Source organism: Microchirus variegatus (assembly GCF_963457635.1).
Source record: "Microchirus variegatus genome assembly, chromosome: 17".
In the NCBI taxonomy this organism is placed as follows: Eukaryota; Metazoa; Chordata; class Actinopteri; order Pleuronectiformes; family Soleidae; genus Microchirus; species Microchirus variegatus.
Window position 1 is genome coordinate 24,961,663 of NC_139818.1, and position 19,127 is coordinate 24,980,789.

General features: G+C 40.7%; 2 protein-coding genes across 2 annotated transcripts in view; one reads left to right on the plus strand and one right to left on the minus strand.

The window, feature by feature from the left end:
* The window catches only part of grid2ipb (glutamate receptor, ionotropic, delta 2 (Grid2) interacting protein, b), a gene marked incomplete at both ends in the record, with an annotated part of 44,394 nt that extends 39,576 nt beyond the window's left edge, over positions 1–4,818 (plus strand). Inside the window, 8 exons of the mRNA XM_083903807.1 lie at positions 828–905; positions 1,655–1,851; positions 2,597–2,752; positions 2,844–2,930; positions 3,730–3,859; positions 3,971–4,089; positions 4,318–4,482; positions 4,738–4,818. Of these exons, the coding sequence (XP_083759933.1) occupies positions 828–905; positions 1,655–1,851; positions 2,597–2,752; positions 2,844–2,930; positions 3,730–3,859; positions 3,971–4,089; positions 4,318–4,482; positions 4,738–4,818 (1,013 nt within the window). The remainder of the gene's footprint in view (positions 1–827; positions 906–1,654; positions 1,852–2,596; positions 2,753–2,843; positions 2,931–3,729; positions 3,860–3,970; positions 4,090–4,317; positions 4,483–4,737) is intronic.
* Positions 4,819–7,730: 2,912 nt separating this feature from the next.
* The window catches only part of arhgap17a (Rho GTPase activating protein 17a), a 37,950-nt gene continuing 26,553 nt past the window's right edge, over positions 7,731–19,127 (minus strand). The window contains exons 12-22 of the mRNA XM_083903786.1: positions 18,149–18,260; positions 17,049–17,130; positions 16,804–16,884; positions 16,604–16,717; positions 16,394–16,485; positions 15,573–15,723; positions 15,114–15,371; positions 14,076–14,136; positions 13,871–13,985; positions 12,668–13,180; positions 7,731–10,647 (exon numbers count right to left, since the gene is read on the minus strand). Of these exons, the coding sequence (XP_083759912.1) occupies positions 10,487–10,647; positions 12,668–13,180; positions 13,871–13,985; positions 14,076–14,136; positions 15,114–15,371; positions 15,573–15,723; positions 16,394–16,485; positions 16,604–16,717; positions 16,804–16,884; positions 17,049–17,130; positions 18,149–18,260 (1,740 nt within the window). The 3' untranslated portion in view covers positions 7,731–10,486. The remainder of the gene's footprint in view (positions 10,648–12,667; positions 13,181–13,870; positions 13,986–14,075; positions 14,137–15,113; positions 15,372–15,572; positions 15,724–16,393; positions 16,486–16,603; positions 16,718–16,803; positions 16,885–17,048; positions 17,131–18,148; positions 18,261–19,127) is intronic.

Here is a 19,127-nt window from a genome sequence, read left to right on the forward strand (position 1 = left end):
ATCGTGTTAGTCTGACTAAAGCTAAACTATCGTGTTAGTCTGACTAAAGCTAAACTATTGTAATAGTCTGATTAAAACAAAACTGTCATCTTAGTTTGACTAAAGCTAAACCATCGTGTTAGTCTGACTGAAGATAAACTATTGTAATAGTCTGACACCTGAAGTATATAATAACTTAAAAATATATATATATTTTTTACCTTTCCAGGAGTTCCCAAACCTCGAAATGATGTTCACAAACCAAAAATGATTCAGTTTGTATGATTTCTCTTTTACATGGAGCTAAGAAACCAGAAAATATTCACATTAAAGAAGCTTAAACTTAGAGTTTAAAAAATAGTTTAATATAGGAATAGATTTACGTGATTCATTGATGAATCATCGCAGCTCTAATTCAGTTAATTGTGTTTAAGTACAGAACTGTTTGGTGGAAACAGAGCTAACGTCTTCATCTGCTCACATGTGTGTGTTTTTGTTTGTACCTTCACAGTCGTGATGATGATGATGATGATGATGATGTTGTCCATAACCTGCTTTTGGAGCTGCTCCATCCGTTCACCTGCTCGTCATATAACATCTCCATAAGGCACCATAACCATCCTAACCCTCCTCCTCCTCTTCTTCATCTCAATCAATAATAATAACACAGCTCTGTACGAGGGAAAAACCTGTGTTTATTAAAGGTCTTTTGACAGAGCTGTGTTATTAACCCCTCACACTGTGTATGTGTGTTTGTGTTTGTGTGTGTCTGTGTGTGTGTGTGTGACCCCTGGTGCCAGGAGAACAAATCCTTACGCTGTTGTTAAAATGATCAGTTTCTCCTCCAGAGCCCACTTTCCTCCCTGAGAGCTTTAAAAAGAAAGACGTGGTGGAGATTCTGTCTCACAAGAAGGCCTACAACGCATGTGAGTCTCACACACACACACACACACACATTGATTTGGGAACCCTGGTTTGGTTCCTCGAAGCTCAACGCGCTGTGAACCCTGCACTACTTTCACTAGCTCTCATGCACTGGAGTTTTAGATGATTAAAATAATCAATGTGAATATGAATTTGAGGGAATTGAACCTGGGGAAAATCCTTGAAAATGTCGTTGAGTTTGATGTCAACCAAGGTGTGAAAACCCTGCTTTGCAGAGTGAGGTTCCTTGAAGCATGTTCCTCAAAGTTCTGCCACTGGTCCTGACAAAGTCGGTGTTTATGCCTGAAAAAAGGTCCTAAAGAGGAGAAAAATACAAGCTTTCAGAACATTCGGACCAAATTTGTGCACATTTCTTAAAATGGTATATATTAAAACTCAGGTCCTGGACTGACCTGGATGACTCAGGCGCCCCCTTGTGGCAGCATTTTCACATCACTAATGACTTTTTAATCATAATCTGCCATAAAACCATATCTTTTGACTTCAATGTGGTGATGTTTTCTCCTTCTGTGAACCATGGACATGGAAATGAGCTGGAAAACAGAATTTCACTGCAGACACCGACTTATTTAAATAAATTTGAAGGTGTTTTATGGACCACAGTCATGAAAGAAACAGTGTTGGTCCATCTGTGCTGCCATCTTGAGCAGGAACTCCCTAGAAGAAGACATCTTGTATCTCAATGTGACCTTCTTGGCTTTTAGATAAAGGATAAATGTTTGTTCTGCAGCCATCCTCATCGCTCACCTGAAGCTCTCCCCCGACGAGCTGCGTCAGGTGCTGATGAACATGACCACCAACCGCTTGGAACCGGCCCACATCAAGCAGCTGCTGCTGTACGCGCCCGACGACGACGAGGTCAAACAGTACGAGCAGTTTGACCAGGACCCGGCTAAACTCAGCGGACCAGACCAGTTCATTTTCCAGGTACGAAAAAAGAAGAAAAACCCCAAAAAACAAACACCCTCAAGCTCAACCCTTAATCTTAACTGGCCTCAAAACCAAGTGTTGAGGGTTATTTTGTCACTTAGAAATGGGACACCCCTTAAATGCAGTTACGTCTTCAGACTGTAGGGGGCAGAATAACGTGAAAGCTGCGTCCAGTCTGTCAACTCCAAAAAAGAAGAAGAAGAAGAAGAAGACATTTACGTCAGGATTATTTATTCTGATCCGTTTGTCAGTCAAGTTATTAGGTTGTCAGTTAGTTATAAGATGATACTCATACAAATATTCAGCTGACAGTTACCACACACCACGACTTATTGAAAAGTAAACCATAGCAAACCATCACTACTGACAAAAGATGGTCAAATAAAAATAAATGTTACGCAACAATGACGTCAGTAATCCATAATATGGGCCTAAACTAAGATCATTTTTATATCTCTATTAACAAAGAAAATACTTCATTTCTCGTTTCGCTGCTTTCGGCGCCATCTTTGTTATGTCAAAACACGCAATGCATTCTGGGTAGCCCTTGCTCCCAAGGGTGGTCTCGGAAAATCTCAATATTGAGGGCGATACAGCCCTTAAACTTGGCTTCAACTTAATTTTTCTGAGAATCAGGACAGAACTTGCACTAGAGGGAGAACATTTTTGAGATTGAGGGTTAAGAAAGGAATTGGAATTCAGCCTTACAGCGATGTGGTTTAAAGACGTGGTCTCGTCTCAGATGCTGATGGTGCCTGAGTATAAGACGCGTCTGCGGAGCCTCCACTTCAAGACCACTCTGCAGGAGAGGACAGAGGAGATGAAGGTGGCCTACGACTACATCTACAAGGCTTCAGTGGAGCTGAGGAGCAGCAAGAAACTGGCCAAAATCCTGGAGGTAAACCACCTCAACAACAAAAGGAGCAGAGAACAATCAATCTGTGGTTAATCAGTGGTTCATTTTGAGTGATTTACGTGATTTCCCACAGTTTGTTCTCGCCATGGGGAATTACCTGAACAACGGGCAGCCAAAGAGCAACAGAACGACCAGTTTTAAGATCAACTTCCTCACCGAGGTAACACTTTTACACTTGAATTCAGCTCTTAAAAGAATTATTATTCAATTTTGAGGTATTTCCTAGATCTAGACACCCAGACACCCTCTTTCTCCTCCACACCAAAGCCCATAGAGAAAAACAACATTTTAACAGCATTGTAATTACTATTAATCCCTAATCTAACTATGAGAAGCAAATGTGTGTTCAATACAGACAAACATTATGGAAACTGAAGGTTTTCTCTCTCTATGACCCTACACCTAACTCATATGTCTCCTTATGTCGTCCAAAATTTGACTATGGCATACTACAGTATTTCACGCAAGATTTGACCATTTATTTGGAAAAAAATTTGGTCCAAAATTTGACAAAAACGACATACATGTCGTCCCAAAATTGACAATTTAAAAAATATATATTTTTGGTCCAAAATTTGTCAAAAACGTCATATTATTGTATTTCACTCAAGATTTGACCATTTATTTTGAAAAAAAAAAAGTCATTTTACATCACAGCTCACAGGAGTTGATGAGCCACTGTTGACTCCATCACTAAGTTGAAATGTGTTATTTAACGACTTTGGTGTCTAACAACCTTTGTTTGGATTTACCTCAGTGACACAAAGTGACCACACGAGGCAGCAGAAGTGTCCCCGTGAGCTAAAAACGCAGATTTTCTCAATGGAGGTTTGGTGCAAGAGAGAAAAATGGTGTCTAACAGTGAAATAAAGCTGTGTTTTCTTGATACAGTAGACGTAGGTGAGTGTAGATGTTATGAACGCTTGAATGATCTCCCCCCCCCCCGTCTCCTCTCACAGCTCAGCACGACCAAAACCGTTGACGGAAAATCCACCTTCCTCCACATTCTGGCCAAGTCTCTGTGCCAACACTTCCCTGAGCTGCTCAACTTTTCCAGAGACATCACCACAGTTCCTCTGGCGGCCAAAGGTACGAGCGGAGCTCCATGAAACTCTGCTAAACTCAACTCAAGAGCAGTTCCGTCCTATTAAAGAGCATAAATGTACCAGCTGTCATGGTTTGTCCTTGTATTTGCTCCAGTGAACCAGAGAGCCATCACCGCAGAGCTGGGCGACCTTCACACCACCATCCAGGACATCAGGACGGCCTGTCTGAAGATCACACCCACGTCTGAGGACCACTTTGCTTCTGTCATGAGCGTACGTCAACAACTTAAACACAAAAAAAGCATTTTTATGCTATACTATCAACCATTTTTGATATGAAAATGTATATAAATCTTATAATTTAGGGGAAAACGGCTCACACACGACACCAAAGACCAAGATAGACATAGATTTTGATTTTGCAGTGCAGTTTTTCATGTCCGTACCTTCATAAAAACACACTTTAAAACCCAGTGAAATATGACTGACGTTGACCTGCAGAGTTTCCTGGAGAACAGCCACCCTGCTGTCCAGTCCCTGGAGTCTATGCAGAACCAAGCCATGGAGGAGTTCTCCAAGGTGGCCTCGTACTTCGGAGAGGACGGCAAGTCCATCAGCACGGAGACCTTCTTCGGCATCTTCGCAGAGTTCATATCCAAGTTCGAGGTGAGAGTTCCCGACTCTGACGAACGATGAGATATTTAAATAAATCCTCCACGACGGTGTAAGTTCTGCAGACAGACAGCCTGCAGCTAGAATGTGATTATGCAGCAAATTGCTGCTGCTGCTGCTGCTGCAGCTGCTGTTGTATGGGGACGCGACCAAGAGAGAGAGTGTGAGTGTGTGAAATCTAAAAATAATGTGGTTAAAATGCAGTAAATTCATTTTAAACACAGGATTATGGTTTTATGTGTTTGGCAGAGGGCGCTCACTGAGACTCAGACTCCAGAAGACCCCAGAAGTCCTAGAAGCCCCAGACTGTCTTCTCCTCTGGCCTGGTGAAGACGTGAAGGACCTGACGACAGAGGACGGACTGATCCATTTTCACTCTGCAACCAAAGTGCCAAGACACACACACACACACACACACACACACATTCTTGTACTTGCTGCATACTGATTACAAATATCTACTTCATGATTGACATTGATAAAGACCTACTGGGTGCAGTACCATAAAATGTCTGCAGGTGGAGCCCCAGAGCAAAAAGTGTGTGAAACACCAGGGCTGGAAAACAGAGTATAACATGTTTACAACCTAAGGAAGTGATTTAAATGAAAACAAAGTGAGGACCGAACAAAATGTCCTCACTTTGTAAAAATGACCTCACTTTGTTGGTTAAAAACCCTCACTGGTCCTCAGTATGCTGCAAGTACAAGAACACACACACACACACACCACGTCATCTATAGCAAACTGAAATAAAACCCACCGTTATCTGACCATAAGTAGGCGCGAGTGTCCCCCGTGTGGAGCAGTGCTGTTACTGCAGGTGCTGGCGAGCGCAGGAACATTCAGGTTTTTTTTTTTTCTTCTCCACACGACAACGAAAACTAAAAAAAAATATAAAAAAATAAACAACAAAAAAAAGAATCACTCTCCGTCTATTTTTAATACGCGTTAAAACTCTACTGTAAATGTTTCATCGTAAAAAGCTGCGTTCATGTAAAGTAAAATCTAGCCGCGATATTTACACACGTTTATTCTACGACAAAGTTTATATTTTCTATCACGTCATATTTGAAAACTGTAAAAAATAAATAAATAATAAATAAAGAAGAAATAGCGTAGATTTCAGACTGAGACTGTAGTTAAGACCACGACTGATACAAGTTCGTACAGCGACGCGTTCACTGCCACGTGTTCAGCAGGATTTAGTTCATTTGTCGTTTTTGAGTTTTTACAACAAATTTTGCTTCTTTCCATCAAATTTGGGCCAAATTTGATGAAAATTACACTTTTTTTTTTTGTTAAAATCACATTTCTCGCTCACTCAAAAACAAAAGAAGAAACAAAGATATAAGATAACTTGATACGGCAAAAGTTGATGTAAAATAATCCCAACCAGGTTTTAATCTGTTCGTGTGAACTGATGATAAAAGTGCAACAGAAAACAATATTTATTTTTATTTAATTTTTTTTAAACAAAAAACAATGACTTGCAATGAGCGTTGGTCGGCCATTTTGTATGGAAGAAAAATTTGTAAATTGTAAAATAAATAAATATTGTAACAAATCACAACATACTGTTCTATTTAAATTTGAAATATTTAATTTGTAAATTACAATATTTAAGTTGTACTATGTCGCAACACACCAGGGTTTGTGGATTTTAATTGAATTTAAATAAATACAAAATTCCAAAAATAGAAAACAAAAAAAGAAATCAAAACTATCTTTTATTAATAATATCATTTGCCGACGTGTAAATGTTTTGTCCTGTTTGGACATTTCAACTTTTCACAACAAGGTTTTTAAACGATTTAAAAAAGTCAAATCTGTTGCGGACAAAACACTTTTTTTAAAACCATTCCAGCTGTTTCTAATCTGAAATCCTTCCAATCACACACACACACACACTGAAGTAATCTGATTATAATCTGATTATTTTAACTTAATCAGATAAATTCATTAAATCTCCTCATTTATTTGATTTGTTTTACGGAGGAAACACTTTACGTTTTTTAATTTAATTTAAAGATAAAAAATGGTCGGTCCAGAGAGACGAGAGGCCGCTTTAGTGACAGAGACGACTTTAGTTTAAAGGTCTAGTCTGTAGGAATCGGTGACATCTAGTGGTGAGAGTGCAGATTGCAAAGCAACAGAGGGGGACTATGGTGGCCTTCAGAGACCAGAAAACATGTCGTCGTTCCTCGTGATTTTTGACTTTAAATGACTGTTGACAATGAAGGGGGAGGAGTTAAAAACAAGGAAAGCACTGGTGTAAATGATAACTTCCTGCTTGTGTGGTCGTCACGGCGATGTCCCAACTCATCTACGGTACAGTTGTATCTGTAGCTGTTTATGTCCATGAAACTCCTGTAAAGGTGACTGTATTTCTTGCTATGCACAATGCTCATCATCGTCATCCTCGTTCCCCTAAAGTCTGACTTTTATTTTCATCGTAAAAGTCCGATTTTTCTTCTTTTTTTCTTTGAGCTTTAGCCGACCTTGAGGCGATTGCGATCTGGTGAGAATGTGATCCTCGCTGCTAAATGAGTGTATCGTGAACGTGTGTTGTCGTCGCGATCAGTTGCATGTTGGTGCAGTTCGTTGTGTTACGATGTTCAGCTGCTAGCGTTTACACGGAAAAACAAACCCTGGATATTTGTAGTTATTTATTTAGTTAATCCACTAAAAGTGTTCATTTTTGTAACCGTTATTGTTTGTTTTTTTGTTTTCTCTTCATGTTTGGTTCAGAATATTTAGTTTTTTGATCTATAAAAAAATCTCATGCTTGAAAGTCAAAGGTTATCGACTTTTTTTTTGTTTCTTTCTTTTTCTTTTTTTTGTTGGAAAAAAAACGGAACAAAAATCAGCTGATTTTACTAAAAACAGAAATATTATCACCTCGTAATCTAGCGGTAATTAATCACTTCTCATTATCTTATTAGCTAGCGCTAATGCATTGATTATTGTCGTTATCGCATGAAAAAAAGCCTCGTAATCTCACAGTAACTCGGAAATGAACATTTTGATGTCATAAAATGAGTGAGACGTTAGAAGCTAATTTTTCCAATAAACTTCCACTCAAACTCAGCTCTTATTCGCCCCCTGGTGGTGATTCAGTAACGAGATGAAAAGAGTGAGTGAGAATTTTTATTTTTAACGTCACAAAAAGATTTTAAAAAAACACGAGCAGACGAAGTCAAATAGTTTCTTCATATACTTTATTTTCTTTGGAAAAGAGGGAAATAACCAAGCTTTTCATATTACATAGTGTTTCTTTATTCCAACATTGAGCGCACATAGAGAAAAAAAAAAGCTTTAAAACAACGCAGCATCTTCATTTTTTTTATAGTTTAATGGCATTTATTTGTTTTTGTTTTCTGGAGATGCAAAAACTCTTGGGATTAAGGCAGCGAACGGATTTACACGAGCGCATTTTAACGCAAACTTCTTCATGTTTTCAGAGCGACTGCAGCGACTCGGTCGCTCTGGTTACCGCGATGTAACTCGGTTACATCTGAGGCCGGAAAAAAACAAAACAAAACGTTTACTCGCGAAAATACAAACGGTCAAACTCACGTCACTACTGAGAGTCACAGCGTCGCAAAGTCATGTGATCTCAGCTCAGCGAGAAAGACGGAAAAATAAGAAAAACAAAGAAAGAAATCACTCGCTAGCTTGACACGAGAAAACCAGCCTTTTTGTCCCGAAATAACGCGTTTATTTCTGTCGTAATGAGAGAACGATGACGCGTTCATTGATCTCTTAATCACGAGAAAACGAGTCTAATCCCAAGATATCACATCAAATTATTCTGATTACGTTTTCCCGAGATAACGCGTTAATTTGTCGTTATTGTGACAAAACGAGCCTTGTTGTCCCGAGATAATGAGTAAATGACGCATTAATTGAGCTCTTGAGATCTCCGGAGATATCGCATCAAATTATCACATTATCCCGAGATAGTACTATAATTTATGTCGTTATTGTGAGAAAATGCGATAATTCATGTCGTGATCAGGAAACGAGCATCGGTATCTCACGATAACCCCGTTAATGTGTCCCTTAATTGTGAGAAAGCTCGTCTTATCCCAAGATATCGCATTAATTTGTCGTTACGGTGAGAAAACGAGCCTCGTTATCACAAGAAAACGCAAAGTTATTCCGTCACCACAACAAAACGAGCCTCGTTAACGCAAAAATATCACATAATTAATCTCGTTTTGTCGAGTTTCGTAATCCCAAGATTACATATAAACTTGTCAACTATATCACGAGAGAATCCCGATAATCAGTTTTTTATGAGAAAACGAGCCTTGTAATCACGCGTAATAAATCCCACCATCGCAGCGTTTCGCAATCCCAAGATTATCGTGTCATTATCATGACAACGTTAGCGTCATAACACGTTAATTTTCTTCGTAATCTTTTCCGCGATCAAGTGCAAACGTCAGCTGTTTTTTTGTGTTTTTCTTTTTTTGGGGATTAAACTGGTTTTCTCTACATTCACATTCGCTCACAGGCGTTTTCTCGTCGACAAAAACGCTAAATACTGACGGACTGCGTTCAGGCGGCGACTTCACTCGAACAAAAACAAAAACAACACATTTCATTTTAAATTACACAACTTTCTTTGTTTCCTCGCGTCCCTGAAAACAAAACAAAAAGAGAAACCGTATTCCTGTAAAAAAAAAATGGTGACGTCTCAGGAAACTTTAGTTTTACAGTAAATAAGAGTTTTTAATAAAAGGCCGAGGTTCTGATCCTGGTCTAAGGCGTGGTTTACGTTTTTAAAGACTGAAGCCACGAGGGAATGTTTCCGTTTGTTTGTTTGGTAAATAAATACAAGAGGAGACGAGGGAAGGAGACGAGGGAAGGAGACGAGGAAGTGTTTGTGACGACTGGAAACCTGCAGTCACCAGCTACACTTTCAGGAAACGATATTTGGTTTTTGACCTCGATTCACTCTAAACGTTTTCATCGTCTAAGGCAAAAAAAAAAAAAACACACGGCAAAGTCCTGAATCTCACTCCACACTGCCCCCTGCTGTCAGACAGAGGCCATGTATTGCTACGGAATTCCTCACTCGCTGGAGACTCTCTTTTTAAAGGGATAGTTCAGGGAAAACACTGTTTTTCTCACTTAACAAAGGGTTAATTCAATTAAATCTACGTCAGCTTAAGTCAACAATACGTTTGTCACTGTATTTTATTGTGTAGCAGCTTTTTTTTTTGCTCTAAACTGTGAGTTTTTGCCACTTTGTGAACTCTTCGCTCTCAAACAACAAACTCTATTGAGAAAATCATTGACACAGGAGTTGTTGTCCACTGTTGCCTCCGTTATTAAGTTCAAACGTCTTATTGTATGACTTCAGTGCGTGAAACCCTTTCCTCTGATTTAAATCAGTGGCACAAAGTGACCACACGAGGCAGCAGAGGAGCAGCAGCTCCTGTGTTGCCGTGAGCTGAAATCGCTGTTTTTCTCTATGGGGTTTGGTGCAGGATTAAAAGAATGTTAGTTTCCAGGCAGAAAAAGATGTGAAATGGTGGAATAAAAGGTGCAAATTCATATTTTTATAATATGTCATTGACTTAAGGAGGAGAATATGTGAAAAAAATGAAACCAGAACTATCCCTTTAAGTAAACAATGGCTGCTAACTTCACTTAAACTGTTGAAAAAACGATTTCTTCTGCTGTTAAACATCAGTTATTGATAATAATCCTGTGGATTATAAAGGTTACTGTAACCGACTTAATCTGCTACAGTAACAGAGCGAAGACTACGCTTATTTATTTTTATTTTTCTGAATTATCGCAAAAATTAACCGGAATTAATTCTGCTGCAACAGCCACTGTTTACCAGGAGCGCGGTGACGTCCATCGTGGCCACCGGGGGGAGCTGTAGCTGCAGACTGAGAGTGAGTGAGGAAGAGGAGGAGGAGGAGTTTGTGAAAGTGCGAGGAGTTTGTGGACCAGAGCGTCTCAGCAGCGCCTCCTGCTTTAGAGGACGGTACTCTCACTGTCCACGTCACAGTCTTTAGGAAGAGACAAGAAGCAGGAGGACGAAGACGAGGAGGACGAAGAGGACGAAGACGTCTGTTGCTCTGCAGAGAATTCTGGGATCAGAGCTCGACTCAAACCTTTGAACGACATCATCGGGTCTAAAGGGAAGAGATGGAGACGAGGAACCGTTACAATGAGGTAACAAACTTTTATATAGCAACAATTTTGGAGGGAAAAAAACACTTTAAAACTTTTTATATATAAATAATTGTTAAAGGGAAAAAAAAGTACTTTAAAAAACTTTTTTGTTGAGTTAATTATAATTTAAGTCAGATGTATTTGTGTATAAGTGTTTGTGTCTAAAGTCTTAGAAGCTTCTTTATGTTAAAAACAAGCTAATTTGTGACAAAACAAACTAAGAAATGAGGGAAATTGAGGGTTGAGATTTTTGTTGTTTTCCAGTGAACTTTGTCGTTCAACTTTGTGTCAATAAAGTTGAATATTTAATGAAGGACCTTTAAATGACACTTTTTTTAAAGGAAATTTAAAAAGGAGTTTTAAAAATCTTAATCTCTTTCCTCGTTAACAATAGTGACGTCGATAGTTGCGCTAGACTACGTCAAATCAGGACTGTTGTAACTATTCCACATGTCCACAAGGGGGCGACAGAGGCTCACACACTGGAACTTAAATGAATAATTTATGAATATTTAAGTAAATATAAAGAGAAACACTTAAGACTAAGGCAAATGGGCAGAAAGTTTCCTTAGGAACTTTGGGAAATATTACAAATTAAAAAAAAAAAAAAACTTTCAACGGAAATTTAGTTTGAGAAATGTTACAGAACAACAAATGAGAAAGTTTCCATAGGAAGTGTAAGAATAAACTGGTCATTTTGAATTATTTAAATGTTAAAACTGTGTCGTATACAAATATAATCATGTTTGTTTCGTCTCACACAGACTTGAACATGTATGTTTACATCAAATCTGACAGTTTTAGTCAAGATAATGTTACAATTATATTATTCACTAATGATATTTAACTTAAAAAGCTTAAATTTTCAACATTTCCAGTGAATTTCCCATGGAAAGTTTCCAGTTTGGCGAACACTAATGAAGATGAATTTACTAAACACAGGAAAACTTCCTAACGCCTGATTAAAAAAAGGAGAAACAGTTTCCTTCACCCACACACACACACACACACACACACACACACACACACACACACACACACAGTGTTGTGTTGTTTAATCACAAACACGTGCAGCAGCAGAAACATGTCGTCCACTCTCTGACTCATAGTTTTTCCACTGAAGGAAACAGCAGAGGGCGCTGTTGCCTCTCACACACACACACACACACACACACACACACACACATACACACACAGAGTGAATCAGCTGCTGTGTGTGTGTGTGTTGTGTATAGAGATAAATGTAAACAAACACGTGACAGAGCTGCGACAAACAAAGTCAAATAAAATCTGCTCACGTTGATGAAACAAAAGAATAATCTGCTGAGTCACAGAAACAAACGTCAGTGAAAACATGACGTTATTATTTCTGTGAGCGAAATAAAGAAGAACGAGTCATCGTTAAGAAAGATGACCACGCTGAAGCTCCGCCCACTTAATAAATAAAATATATCAACAAATCAACAAAATCCATTTATGATTTTTTTTGCTTCTTAAAGGTGAATATTATGTTTTTATTGGCTTCATATTAACAAATATTATTATTATTACACAAAAGCCTCTTAAATGTGAATATTTAACAAAATATATCTATATTATTATAGAAAATGTCATTTTTTTCAAGATTTTCTGAATATTTTCATGAACCAAAACAAGTAATTAGTCAATAAAATACTGTTTTCTTGTCATATTGTGTAATATTATGTCATTTAACATTCAAATACTTATCATTTCTTCTTTTCTTGGAGTGTAATCAGATTGGATAGGATTATTTAATCCAGAAAACATGAGTTTATCTTAACTGTGATGTGAGCAGAGCGTCAGAGAAGTTTAGCAGAAACAAAAGAGTAAAAAAGAGACGAAGACGAACCTGAGTTTCACTCGATCGTCTTTAACCTGCAGAGTTAGTTTTCACATTAATTCACGTCGTGAGTCAAAGTCACAGTTTTCTCGTGCACAGATTAAAATAATCTCACTCACCGATCGTCTTGTACGCAGACGCACAGACGCCGTTAGCGTCTCCGCTCGCCACGTTGTTGGGCTGCGGCGGCGGCGGAATGCTAGGTCTGTTCCTGGGTTTAGGGACGGGTCGAGGTCGAGGGAGTGAGCCGCTCTGATACGGAGGAGCGGCCGCGTCCTGGAGGGCGGCGGCGGCCGAGGAGAAAGAGGAGGGCGGAGGCGTGTCGGGAGGCGTGGGCGTGCTAGGAGGCGACGCGTCCGCGCCGTGGTGGTGGTGACCGAGCGACGCGAGCGGCATCGGCGGGCTGGACTGGGTGGGCGGCTCTGGCGGCGGGTGGCTGGGCGCGTGCAGCGGCGGCTGGTTGCTGGAGTGGCGTCTGGGCGTGGCGCACGGCTGCGAGGACGGCGAGGTGGGGGAGTGGCTAGAGAGCGGTCTGGGCGTCGGGGAGGAGGAGGCGTGGCTGAGGGGATTACAGGGCTGACAGGGAGGAGGGTTGGTGGGTTTGGGAGGGGGAGGAGCCTGTTTCTTTGTACCTGAGGATCAAAGAGGAGAATCATCACGGAAATGTTTGCACTGGGCCTTTAACCGGCGGCCATTTTGAGAGCCCAGAGCAGGAAAATCACAGTCAATGAGGGCTGGGTTCCATTTAGCTTCACGACACAAATTCGTACAAGAAACTGCATTTACTAATTCCAGTTGGTTCCCAAAGGCCGGGTCAGGACCCACAAAAGGGTCACGTAAAAAAATGTGGGGTCCCCCAAAAAAATTAGCAACATTTTTTCAGAACTTTTAGCTAACATTTATTTGCGTTTATGTTAAATAACGTGCATAAAATTAACTTTTCATTCATTTACATATTCAAAAGTGTTTTAGTAACGTACGACTAAATGATTTGCGATATAATGCGCTAATTTGCCGTTTCCGTGATTTAAGTTGTGATTTTAGGTCACAATAGTTCGCCGTCGGTGACACATCAGATATTAAAAAGTTGTTTCTTGGAAATGAAGTAAAAACAAATTACTTGTTTACACAATGTGGAATAATGAGGTATTTCTAAAATGTGGATCTGGACTAAAGAGAGGATTATAAATCTATAAAAGTTCAGTTTAAAAGTTGGTAAATAACGACAAAAACATTGTATTTTAAGTTAGAAAAGTGAATATTTTCACCAGAAGTGTCACAGAAACACAGTTTAATAACAGATCAGAGCGTCGATCTCTCACCTCTGCGCATCATATGAGGACTTGGCCCAATGGATCCAGATCCTGACGTCGCTGTGCTCAGCTGTCCTGCAGCCTGGCCTCCTCCTCCTCCTCCTCCTCCTGCTCCTGCTCCTCCTCCTCCTCCTCCTCCTCCTCCTCCTCCTCCTCCTCCTCCTCCTCCTCCTCCTCCTCCTCCTCCTCCTCCTGCTCCTCCTCCTCCTGCTACAGAGCCGTTCCTCTGGAGCAGAGGTGTCGGTGCAGATGTGGAGTCTCGTAGCTTTGGGTTACTTCAGAGAAAATGAAAGAAAAATTAATAAATAAAGTCTTTTTCAAAACGTCTGGTGTTGATTTCATTGATTTTTAGTCTGTTAAAGTGGATTCAGGATGATTTTTTCCAGTAATAAATGTTAATTCTCTCTGTGTTTTATTCTGATTCACAGTCTACAGGACAGTTTGTCATGAAAGTCGTTATTTCAGCAGCTTTTGAATCAAAGAAAGCCTTGAATCACAGACTCAACAGAGCAGTTTGAGCCAGTTCATGTCGACTTCCTGCTGAGTCCAGTGATTTTGGCTTTTTTTTTTTCTCTTTTCTTTTTTTATTGTGAAGCAGAGAGGATGATGGGAAGTGTGAGTGTGAGCAGCAGAACGACAGCCTTTGTTGTTGAGCTGCTTCTGTGGGACGACTTCAGCGTCTGCATAGCTGTGACTGTTGGTGGTGCAAGAAAAACCTTGTGGTTTTATTTAAATGTGAGAGCTGAACCCAGAGTGAGGAGGTGTATGTATTAAAATATATTTTAACAAAAGTCTACAACGTTAAAATACATTTGCAGCCGTTTCTCTCTTTTAAAATTTAAGTTTGTGTCTCTGCAACAAATCCCAGTGAAAAAACCTGCAATTTAACATCCATGCAAACACAGAGTCTGACCCACTGTCACCTCCATCACTGAGTCCTTGTGTGCCGTTTTTTGACTTCAGTGAGTGAAAGCCTTCTGTCAGATTAACCTCAGTGTATAAACGTAACACATGAGGCAGCAGTAGAGCAGCAGCTCATGTTTCCTCATCAGCTAAAAACACTGATTTTCTCTATGGGGTTTGGTGCAGGAGAGCAAACGCTTCACAAACGTGCGTTTACAGCCGTAAAACGGCAAAATAAAACGGCGAATGCACTTTTTTTGTAGACGACATAAACCTAATGAGACATAGATAGTAGGTCCACCTGTGTCATTCCCCACCAGCAGCAGAGAAGCAGGAGCGCAGCTCTTACCTGAGCTCTTCCGTGTGCTGGGCTAGAAGCTGCTGAGCGGCGGCCAGAGCGGCCAAACCCTGCACCAAGCTATGCTGACCCACGTCAGGCCCTGAACCCCCTGGAGGAGGAGCCTGTGTCTGAGGCTGAGGCTCGGCCCCCGCTGGAGCCTCCACAGGGGGTAAAGGAGGCTGGAAGGCGGGTGACGTGTGCTGCTTTCTACCTAAGGTGTTACTGCCTCTACGCAGGGTGTGGTCCGAGTGCTTGTTAGGGGTGGAGCTACACAGGGGGAGGAGCAGGGAGACAGAGACAGGACCAGAGAAGAAGAGAATCACCACAACCCACAGTGAGAAGTCAGTCAAAATCAGCCCCAAATTTCACAAAGAAGCGACTGGATTAACAGGTTAATGAGGATTAACGTGTGTGAGGGACAGAGACACAGAAGGTTATAAAGCAGCTCCACAGAACAGGATTATTTACTTGTCTTTGCGTGTGGTGCTGTCACCGTCTGGTGCCATCACGCTGCCGGGCCTTTTCCTCTCAATGGTGCTGCTGTCGTAATCCAGGTGGTTGTTGTGGTTCGACGCAGGGACGGGCATCGCAAACATGCCCGACACGTTAAACTCCACGTCTGAGCAAACACAAGAGAAGCACAGGAAGGATTGTCATTTTTTTTAAAAGTCGGGATCTTTCTGGTGAATTTTGCTCAAGGGTACTATAGCGCCCCCCTAAGGTGAGGCAAAATTGAGTTCCACCGAATTTGCCGAAACTTGGTCGGAAGATGTTATAGACCAAGAAGAACAAAAAAGTAAACCGTAACCATGGTCTGAACTCAACAGGAAGTTGCCCATTTTGAATTTTGACATCCGTTTTGCCGATTTGCACCCGTATGTAAATAAGCAAACTCGTCCGAGCATGTTTGTCGCATCGACATTAAAGAAACACGCCAATTTGTACTCGACGCATTAAAGGTGAAAAGTTATTAAAAGGTTTTGCAGATTCAAAATGGCGCAGCCGCGTCAACCCTCTGTGATTTGGCCAATTTGGACCTTCCACTACGAAACAGGAAGTGCCCTATGACTTTGGCGTAAATTTAAGTTTCACCATTTTCCCGAAACTTGGTGGGAAGATGTTATAGACCAAGACGAACAAAAAAGTCGACCGTAACCATGGCCTCAACTCAACAGGAAGTTGGCCATTTTGAATTTTGGTGTCCATTTTTGGCTATTTCCAACCCTACGTAAGTGAGCGAACTCGTCCGAAAGGTGGGATGCACAGGTAACTCCGGATCCAGAACGTACCCTCAGGAAAGAACCAGTCAGCGTGCTGGATGATGGGCTCCACGATGGCCACCACGTGCACAGAGGTAGCTGCAGCCATCTCAGCCAGAGTCCTGGGTAAGAAACACAAACACACCAGCAAAAACTGAGAAAATGTACATGTACAACTGTAAAATATTATGTTTATTCCACTACAAAAGAGACTCTGCAATGGTAACTACGACCTCTCACCCCTCGGTCTTGGCCCACAGCAGATTGGGTCCCAGGACGATCGCGATGTTGCTTGGAGTCATTTTGTTCGCCTCGCTGTCCTGAGCCAGTTTGGCTAAAAACTTCACCAGATACCTGCAAACGAGAGAGCGCAACAAAGGTAAAAACAGGAAATACACGAGCGTCACAGGCTTTTGTGTCGTTCAAAACAACAAACTCACCTCAGGTTGGTTTTGTTGTTCTTTGGTAGCTTGTCGCAAACGACCCAGAGCGCCTGCAGCCTCTTGTCTGGGTCCGACACACTGGAAAACATGGAAATGAACAAAGTACATGTAAAAAAATACTTCCATGACCCAGTGACCCAAATACTGCACACATGTATGTACATATATATACTTATATGTACTGTTCCTGATAGCAGAGCAGTAATAAATCAGTTGTACAGTGATGGTGTTATGAGCCTTACCTGGACGCCTGGATCCATTCATCATAAAGCTGGAAGGTCATTAGAGGTTCAGGCAGCTCCCTCAGGTACGACTTCAGAGCTCCTGAAAAACACACATTCAGCAACATTTTCAACCTTTAATCCACTTTTTCAGGACATAAAACATCACTTAGAGGTTGTACGAGGAACTGACGTATATTTATCAAAAGGTTTACCGAATAAATCTTGCCTTATATATGATATGTACATCGATAGTCTGCCGTTACAATTGATTTGCCTCAGGTGCACTGTGGAGTCAGTATGAGTGTTTTTAATGCTATGCTAACTTGTATCATTGACTTGTGCTAGCCATAGCATCAGCGAACTCTGCAACTAGAAGAACTGAATGAAATTTCTTGAGAACGTCTCCATTACACCGGCTGAGTTGGAAAATAGGTCTTATGTTCAAAATTCAGAACTATCACTTTAAGTAAACAAAATGTACTGGATTATGAGGTTTAACCACCTCCTCGCTATGTTTACAGGCCTAATGCTAAGCTAACAGGATAAACTATGCATATTTACAGTACAAACATGAGCATGAAATCACTTTTCATGTCCAAATCTTTGCAATAAAGCCAATAATCGGGAAAACAACGACTCCGCTAGCTCAAATAAACTTCGCTTTTCTTTGTGAAAATTAAAGAAATTGTAAGATTTTTTACAGGAGCCCACAATGGACAATTTAAATATCTTTGATAACTAAAAGCTACATAGATTCTACGCTCGGGGTGGATCAAAAATATCGATTTGGTGATATATCGTTGTCCGTCGTCGTGCAATGCGATAACCAAATATCGATATTTTAAATCGCGAATTACGACGCTCTAAGTAAGTTTCTCTTGCCGGGTGACGCTACTTCATGTCTCCTCAAGGTGGCGCTGCTCACCTTGTGAATAAATAGATATATCCTGCACTTGTTTTAAACTTTTCATGTTAACGATTTTGTTAATTTAAGATATCGCGACGTATGGTTAAATGGTTGTCTGGCAATATATTGATGTATCGCGATATTATTTGTATCGTGGAACCACGCATTGCGTATCGTGAAGTTAAGTTGCTGTGTTTTTTTTGGGACGTACCAGCAACAGCATGGGGGTCGGAGTAGAACTCCTCCAGTTGCGACGTGGAACAGTCCAGTGCCGCCTTTAGCTTCTTTAGCTTGGACGCTCCTGCTGCGATTCTGAACAGACCCTGACACACACACACACACACACGCAAACACACAAGAAAAGACAAATAAACCACAGTAACACGTCCAGCAAACACACATTAAATGATGATACACACATGCTTTCACACACACACACACTCTTTATCTGTGTGTGTGTAGATGAACTCCCTCTGCCAGCTGCACATAATGAAACCTTAAAGAAAGCAGACAAACAAACACACCCTCGCTCTCTTTACTCTCTTTACTGTGACACACAAACAAAGACGTTGACGCTGTAGAGACACACACACACACACACTCTTCTCAGTAACTGTGAATAAAGACACATTCACAGTTAACCCGCACACACACACACACACACACACACACACACACACACACACACACACACACTCTCTTTATGTCCTGTAAATGTTCTAAAAAAACAAAAAGCTTGTGATTTATGGAGCGGGTGAAGACAAGTGGATTCTATTGTCTTCTAAATTTGTGTGTGTTTCCTGTGTTTACAGTCGCTCTTCTGTCCACCCACGTCCTCCACTTCTGTCTTCATGAGAACAAACCGTTTAAGAGCTGACGACGTTTCTTTGAATCAACAACAATCAACAACAATCATGTGACTTTAAAGGTACAGTAAGCGAGATTTGTTTTTTTTACATTTAGTTGTAAAAGCTGAATTGAACATCGATGTGGTCGGGAAAGCCTTCACTATTTGTAACATAGTTTTATATATTTTTGGATTTAACTTCAAATGCTAGCTTAACATTTTACACTAGCATTGGCATTAGCATTAGTTGGGAATGTTGAGTTATAGTTTGACTTTTGTTGGGAATGCCAAGTCATTATTTAACTGGAAATGCTAAAATTAGCATGTGGCAAGTTGGACATGC